At 30.4% G+C, this 8,683-nt stretch overlaps 1 protein-coding gene across 1 annotated transcript in view; it reads left to right on the forward strand.

Moving 5' to 3' along the window:
- The window catches only part of LOC106464690 (regulator of nonsense transcripts 3A-like), a 17,540-nt gene extending 9,387 nt beyond the window's left edge, over nt 1-8,153 (forward strand). The window contains 8 exon segments of the mRNA XM_013924847.2: nt 2,581-2,711; nt 2,713-2,770; nt 3,058-3,168; nt 3,838-3,908; nt 4,439-4,651; nt 5,570-5,826; nt 6,129-6,531; nt 7,375-8,153. Coding sequence (XP_013780301.1) covers nt 2,581-2,711; nt 2,713-2,770; nt 3,058-3,168; nt 3,838-3,908; nt 4,439-4,651; nt 5,570-5,826; nt 6,129-6,531; nt 7,375-7,665 — 1,535 coding nt within the window. The 3' untranslated portion in view covers nt 7,666-8,153.
- Nucleotides 8,154-8,683: the final 530 nt, after the last annotated feature.

Consider the following 8,683-nt stretch of genomic DNA (forward strand, 5'->3'; position numbering starts at 1 on the left):
GTTTGTTTGTTTTCTTAATTTTTTTTTTAATGTAGCCAGGTAGATCAGGATTAACGTATAAAATTCATTTTAAAATTATATTGAAATTATAGTATATATTTTGTTAATTTTAGTATGAGTTATCACCATAAGTTACTGTTTAACTAAAAAAGATATTTAAAAATTGGTTAGTATGGTTGTTTTTAATTGAGAGGTGAGAGTAAAGTTCAGTTACTAGTGGTATTTGCACTTTTTGCTTTTAATAAAATTGTGAGAGTTGTTTTTGATAAAACTGTATTTAGTGTGTTTTGTCTGCTTTAAAGAATTATTGTTTTTTATGGGTTAGTTTGTCTTATTTACCTAATAAAATATTGCTTGACTCTTATGTGAAACCTTTATATCAATAGGAAGTCAGACATAAATGAATAATTTCAATGGTAATTTTTATTTAATTTCAAATTGTCCTTTATTCTTCATTTTGAATAATGTTTCAAACATTAAAAAGCTTAAATTTGGTTAAACCTACTAAATATAAATACCCCTTTTGAAGCTCAGTCAATGTTTTTGTGTAAGTTGAAACTGGTTTTTTTTTTACTTTGAAGTGATTGAATATACCTAAAATAGCAAAATGTAGAGCATTACGATGGCTAGCTTTTTGATAACATAAGTAAATATTAAACGTTCAGAAAAATCTAACAAATTTATTTTACCACAGTTACTAGGTCACTGTGGCTCAGTTGCTCATTTTTACATATTTCTTAAATAATTCATATTATGAATAAATGAAAGCAAGCTACCTAATTTTATTGTAAGTAAAAAATATCAAGTTTGAAGCTGTTTTTTATGTTTTTTAATAAGAGAAATTTTTCTTTTTTTTGAGTTGCTAAGGCTGATTTAAAATTGTAACAACTTCAATGTTCAGATTTGTTTTCTATAAAGCATAATATTTGTTCATTCAGAACTTCCTAAGTTCTTCCATTGATACTTGAGAGTTTTCACCTATTTTTATCTATCTGAATTTTCTTAGGAAAGACTTTTAAAAGTTTCTTTCATTCAAAAGCTAAGATAGTTTGTATCAGTAACTCTGTCCAGCAACTTTTAAATTTGTTATTATTTAGGCCACGTTTTGGTACTTTTTACCTGATGTTTTTAGTGTAACATTTGAAATGTAGGGAGAATTATAGAACTTTGAAGCTACTCCCTGAATATTATAGTGCTTTTTAAAATAATTTATTAGTTATCAACATTTGTATACCCACAAGAGTGATTAGTTTTTGATGTTTGATTCAAGAAACCTTGAATGAAGTTGTCACAGTTAGAAAAGAGCTATATTTCATCATTCCATAACATGAAAATAGTATATCCTTATACAAGTAATGTTTCAAAATTTTCATGCAGGTGTTTTGCATTCAGTTAATTGACATTCTCATAAGCAGGGTGTAAAAATTTGAAAACTTGATCTAATCCTCTATCTTAGAGGAACATTACATACCCCTAAGTTACTGTTTAAAGGCATGTACTTGCATGGCCTTGTCTCTGCATTACCACATTCCTGATATATGGGTCATACCTAAAGTATGGGGTGGTACAGAAATTTGTAGAATCTTGTATGAGCTAGGGGTTTATCTCCCTTACATATGTATAACAGGAGATTTTGGGACTTTACACTAGGAGATTCCAATCTGATTTTGTGATAGATTCCAGGATTCCTTCTCCAGTCTTTACCCGTTATAAATATATTTCTCTCCTGCTTTAACAGCCAGAAGTCATACAACAAACTTAGAAGCTAGCTAATTGTGAGAACATCCCAGCACATTTTATTTGTTGAATAAGGTTTTTTTTTGTATTTTGTCCCTTTGCTGTCCATCCTCGAGTTAATCATCAAAAGCACTTCCTAAACCTAAAGGTTTAGACTTTTTATTCCTCAGATTGGAAGTTGTTCCATTTTTTTTATGCCATTATTTAGATTTGTTCAGGAATAAAACATTCTAAGAAATTTACAGATATATTTATGAGTAAATCTTACAAGTGGACTCCATGTACCTATATAAAATAGACTTGTGTGTGTTCATTATATAAAAGTTACAGGTATACTGTAAATATATGTGTGATGTATACACTGGAAGTTGTGTTTGTTTTACAATGCTGCAGTACTGTGATGATGCAGGATCCCCGATAATATTTTTTTCTAATTGGCTTTTGTGTATAATATTGATATGCATGTTTGATCATTTTTAAATGTAATTTAATTACTAGTGGTGGTGTAGCATCTTCAGACTTGTATGTATTTATATAAATATGCTAAAAATTGCTGTCATAGCCTACCTTTAGCTTTCACTGATGTTCTGAATTGTGACATCTGTAAGCAGTTTTTCCTTAAAAAGTTAATGAAACTTTTTTAGCGTAGTTTTTACCTATGACAGAACATTGTTGTGTTTAGAACTGATACTGTGTGAGAAATAAAAAGTATTTTGGCAATCCATTTTGCAAGGGTTTTTACAATATATATATATATATATACAAGTGTCAGCATTTATCCCCCATAAAGAAATATATAGTTTACTAATCTGACTGTGTTCCACTGTTCTAACAAAATTTAAGTAAAAATACATATTTCTTTCATAGTCATTCTTAGACTGTTTTTAGTTTTTTTATGTAACTAAAAGCAAGATATTTTTAACTTTATGTCAGGGAATGAATATCCTGCTATTGTGGAATTTGCACCATTCCAAAAAAATTCCAAAAAGAAGAATGAAGAAAAAAGATGCTAAGTGTGGCTCAATTGACCAAGGTAAATAATATTTTAAAGTAGAAAGTTCTTCCTAAGGTGACTGATGTTGGAAACTGTAGTTATGAACTATAATGTCATTAAAAAAAATATAATTTGTACATAAATCTAGTATTCACTAACATGTTAGATGAAAGAATTAGGTTCTGCTGAATTCTTGCACTTGTGTGAGACATGATTGTTTAACAAAAATTCAGTGCTATTTAACAAAAGTGTGGTATTTAACTTGATTTAAAGCTAAGTAGTCGTGTTAAATCCCATTAATTCTCAGTAATTATAATTATTATAAGATCCAGACTACCTGAAGTTTTTAGAAAGTCTTCAGAGTCCAGAAGAGATGTCATTGCCTTCAGCAGAAGCTTATTTGGAAGAAATAGAAGCAAAGGAAAGAGAACTTAAAGGTGATGTTAACTGATAGACCGTACTCTAGAAACTTATCAAGGATCGCGCAAAGACAAGCATTCCAAATATATCACTAAGTATATAAGTACATACATTTATCAGTATGACATCTTTGTGTCCTAGAAGGAATGATGTGACTTGTCAGACATATAATATTCAGTGTGCCTTTCTTCGAGTTCCAAGCCTTCTAAGTTGCAGTTTAGAAACTTGTATCAATAAATATTGGTGGATATCCACCATTAATCATCAAAGCCTGTTAGTGGACACTTTAAATTTTTGGTATTCATGGGCACTTTTCTTCATGTTAGTAGTGAGGGTCATGTACATGGTAAGTGTGCAGAAAGTACTTTTGATAATACTGTTTTTCAAGTTAATACACATACCTAACCTCCAATATCTTTCACAACTAGGGTTGCTTGTTTTGGTTTATACAAGTTTTCAAGAATGTGTTTTGGTGTTCATATTTTCTTCACTTTAAGTAAAGAGACAAGGCCTCATCCAAAGATTTTTATAAGTCGCTTAGAAAATTAAAAAAATTTTGCTTGACACTTCTGTGTTTTGCTTACTTGGATCTTTGTTTTGAGAGGTTTAATGTTATTCTTTTCCTGTGTTTATTTGTTTGGTGATATTTTATAATAACTTAAAATGACGTTTTTCTACCATAACAGCTAATAATGGAGTCTTGAAACTTACAACACCACTTATTGAATATATTAAACAGAAAAAGCTGGAGAAACAGGTGATATTTTATTTTTCTACCAGTTAAATGTTCTATATTGTTTTAATTTCTATTTTTTCAATATTTATGGCTTGTATTTCTTTGTAATTTGGTTTTCTTAATAAATGTAGTTTAGCTATCATAATTATAAAAGGAAAAATTACAATGCCTGAATAGCATGGAAAGATACTACTAGAGTCTGAAAAATTATATATGTTATTTATCAGTTATGAAAAATCATTCATGTTTTCCTTCAGCAAAGATAAACTTTACTGCTTTTTATGTTTACAATATGCGAGTTATATCTAATAGATATAAGTGGATATATTCTGAATGTCTAACATTTAAGAAATCTAGCTCATCAATGTAATGCCACAGTTACACCATTGCATATTACATTTAGAATTTTACCGAAGAAGTTAAAAACTTACATAAGCCTGTTCTTAACTCTGTATAGTTTCCTGATATAATTTATTAATCAGTGTATTTGTGCAATTGATAACACTTGAGAAAAAATTGTAGTGTTCTTAATTTTAAAACACACTATCCAGAAGGTGCGGGAAGAGAAACGAGAAGAAAGGAAGAGGAGAGAGCTGGAGAGAAAACGACAGAAAGAAGAGGAGAGAAGGAGAAGGAAAGCAGAGAAAGAAGAAAAGGTCAGAGACAGGCCAAATGAACATGATGAAAGCAAAGAAAAAGAAGATTTTGCTGACGAGTCAGACATGAAATCAGAACATGCACAAAGCTCTCAGACTGTAGTCAAAGTAAGATTTTTATACACTGTAGTGATTGAAACAATTTATTAATCAGGCATAAAAAGTTAATGTTACATTTTATATATACACACACACACACACACACACATATATATACAGTGTTGCTTCTAAGATTTTTCTGAAGTGGGCCATTCATGTAATGAAGTAGATATCAACTTTGCGAGTCATAAATGCATAACATGATCAAGTAACTTTTATTTGAAAAAACAGTAAATTGAATCATTGCAATTTGTTTCATTTGTGTATGTACTGAAAATATGGTAGGTAAGCTAAATCTGATTGATTAATCTTCTTTCGTTGAAACATCTACGCATTGCATTTATCTTCTCTGCACTTTTTTCCTTTATTTCTATTTTTGCATTGTTTTGATGGAAAAATAGGGAATTTCTTGAATCTCTTAAAAATTTCAAACATCGATATCCCATAATATCAAGGGAATCTCCCTGAAAACCAAATGACCCCATAACGCAGATCGCAATATATTTTTAAGGGCAAGCACACAAAAAATTAAAATGTCATTAATACACAAAGTACGCATCTTAGAAGCAACACTGTATATGTATTTTAGTATTTACAAGTGTTATGATGTGAGCTCATCCAGGATTTAAAGCTATTATGTGATTTTGATTCACTTGATTTTTGTATGATTAAAGTATTGCAACCACTATTTTGTATAATTTTCTTTACATTGCTGTACAAGTAAATTAAGAAACATCTGTAAAAAAAAAAAAACCCAGAAAAGTATAGTTTAAGAAGGAAGTAATTCAACCTTCAAATGTCTAAATCTAAAATGTTTACAAATTTGACACATTTTAACGACTTTGGTAAAAATACATTTATTAAAGATTCAGTACACACACACACAAATATATATATATTCATGTTTCTTTATCTTTGTTCTCATAGCTTTTAAAAAACCCAGAACGAGAGAAAGAGCGAGAAGTCAGTACCAGAGAGCCAGAAAAGGAAGAAAATAAAAAGACTACAAGTTCTCATTTCAGAAGCAGAGAAGTTGTTGTCAGTCAATCAGGTAGGCGAGATAGGGACAAAAGAAGGGAATGGGACCGGCAGCGAGACAGACAAAGGCCACGTGAGAAAGAAAGACAGCCCCACTTTAGAGAAAGAAACAGAGAAAAACCTCGAAAAGATCTTAAAGAAGACAGGTGAATTAAAAATCCAAGTAATAGTATGAGGTTTTCTAGAAGAAAACACAAGTAATTAAACACTTTTACAGTAGTACTTTTTAGAAATAAAAATAAATGCACTAGCATAAAATGTTCCTAGAATTGAGTTCAGTATTTGACTTTTGTAATTGGTGTTAATTAAGTAAAAATACGTCAAGCTATCAACTGCAATTATTCTAATCTACTATATATCTTTATGTAATTCAAAGCTATTGTGAATATCTCTCTTAAGCTAGCTGATCACAGAAAATCTTTAAACAAGAAAGATATATTTTTCTTAGATATAATACTTCTGGCTATGCTGATAAAGGGAGGCCACGATCAGAAAACCTCACATCAAGAAGCTCTGGATACAGGTCTCTATTAGGTAGTTCATCCACTAAAGATAATTATAAAGGGAAAAGCAGTATTTCTACAAAAGAAGACAGAGGAGCTGGAGGAAAAGTTGACAGTCAAGAATTGCCAAGTAAGTCCAGAAGAAATTCTGGGGAAAGTCTTTCTGCTGATACAGGAGTCAGAAGTAAAGCAAATCAAGACATAGAATCATCAGAAGGTAGAGATCAGAAGACAAGTAAAGCAGAAGCTGATTCAAACAAATCTTCAAGTGATAAGTCAGAGAGTTCTTCAGCAGATCTAAAGGACACATCTAAAGATCCCCGTGCTGAACGAAGAATTAGAAACAAGGCATGTGTTCAATAATAAATAGATTTCACTATCATGGTAAATTGAGAACAAAATACATGTATTTAAGTAGCACTAGAACCTATGAAAACTCCCAAGATGTCAGAATCTTTTATTAAACAGAACTGTCTGTAAAAATGTAAACTAAGATTGAAGATTTAGAGTATGGTTAAGAAAAATCACTCACCACAGCGTAATAATTAATGACATACTTTAGAATTTAAATTTCTTAGTGTTATCTGTAAATACAGAATAGCTTTATATAAGGAAAAAAAAGTCTTGGTACTCTTGCTTCACATCCAATAAGAAATCTGTAATATGCTTTTTATATTTTACAACCAATAATGTTAGTGTTTTATATTCTCTGTTGCCATTTTAAAGTACTTCTGAAGTCATTGCTATGAATAAACATAATGTACTCAAGAATTACTCATGTTAGGTGTATCTAAAGCTTCTCTGTTAATTTCTGTAAAGGAAAATTGTACAAAATATAATTATATATATTATTTTTTTTTTATAGAGATCCAATAAAATAGGAGTTGATCACCACTATACTTTTTTTTCTGAGATTTCTTGTTTGCCTGTATATATTTTATTTGCTTTCTCTTACTTGAAATAAAATTTGTATTGTTTATATTGCACACTTATTTTTGAATTCAAACAAGGTAACAGTGATAGTTCTGTGATACCAAAAGTAAGCAGAAACATAAAACAGTCAGTGATCATGTCATGTTTTTGCTAAATCAATGTATTCTTTTTGACAATCCACTTTAAGATGGTAATGATCATATATACTGAATGTTCTTCACATAACATTAGTCTCAGTTATTATGTATGTTCATGCAGGACCGCCCATCCCTTGAAATATATCGACCTGGTATGCGAAGACTAAATGTACAGAGAAGCAGTCCACAGAAAGAAGAAGCAGGTGGGCAAGGTGGCTCTTCTCCATCTAGTCCCACACCTTCAAATAGTTCAAGCAGAAAAACAAGTGGTGCTCCTGAAAGGTTTAGGGCCAGTAGACCACAGAAACCTGAATCAGCCAGCGAGTATGAAAAACCGGCAGACAAATCACCTCACCCACCTTTGGAAAGTAACAGTTCAAGTGAGAAAGAAATTGGAGGTAAAAATGATTGAAGCGTCTTGAAAAAATTTCAAAAGATCATTGGTTAATAGGTTTCTTTTTAACCTTTTCTCTTTGATAAAAGTTATTTCTTACAGCATTATTATAAATACTGAAAATAACATAATGCTTTGGTAGTTAATTCATTGTATTTCAGGCACTTCAGTGTTTTGTATAAATAAAACCATTTCTCATGTATTATTTTACATGATAGACCCAGCAGAGAAACCAAAGTTTAAAAAAATGTGTTCTTTAGAATTGCTAACTTCTAAAAATCATACTATTTATATTTCTGAACATTAAATAAAAGTAGTGTGAGTGCTGAAAGACAAAACCAGAACCATTTTCTAGTGAATTCTAGTTCTTTTCATATATTCTACACCCTAAACATGAATCTTATATTTTCCCAAGCAAAAAAAACACTTGAGGTTAGTTGATAACTTCATTATCTTTAGCCACTTTCAAGTCATCTGCAAAAGGATATCAAACTGATCATATAATTAAGTAACAATACATCAAGATATATTTCCTTTCAAAGCTTCTCATAACAGGGCACTCAAAATTAAAATGCTAAGTATATTCTGAAACTACAGATTCTATTAATTTTCTTCACAGAACTTGGGATACAAGTCCTATGAGGCTTGAAATTGGCAATGGCTAGCTGAAAGAAAGCCAGTGACCATTAAGGGACATTGGAATTTTTTTTGTCCTTTCATAATTCAGTGATTATTATGAATACTTAGTTCAGAACTATAAAAAAACAACAACTAAGAATTAAATGATAAACCTTCCCTTATAGTGTGTTGGACATTGTTCAATGGAATTCCCCAGGATTAATATAGCAAGTAAATCAACAGCACATTCAATATGCATTTTTTTCATTTTATACTAAAAAAATGTACTTATCAAAACCAGATCTAAAATTGTGTAATACATTTAAAATAATATACTTACTGGAAAGCTACTACGGTTGACTAGTTACATCTGTTAAGAAAGCATAACACAGCATTTGTTTACTTTAAAGCCCTGTAG

This window comes from Limulus polyphemus, unplaced genomic scaffold (genome assembly GCF_000517525.1).
Source record: "Limulus polyphemus unplaced genomic scaffold, Limulus_polyphemus-2.1.2 Scaffold1720, whole genome shotgun sequence".
Taxonomy (NCBI): domain Eukaryota; kingdom Metazoa; phylum Arthropoda; class Merostomata; order Xiphosura; family Limulidae; genus Limulus; species Limulus polyphemus.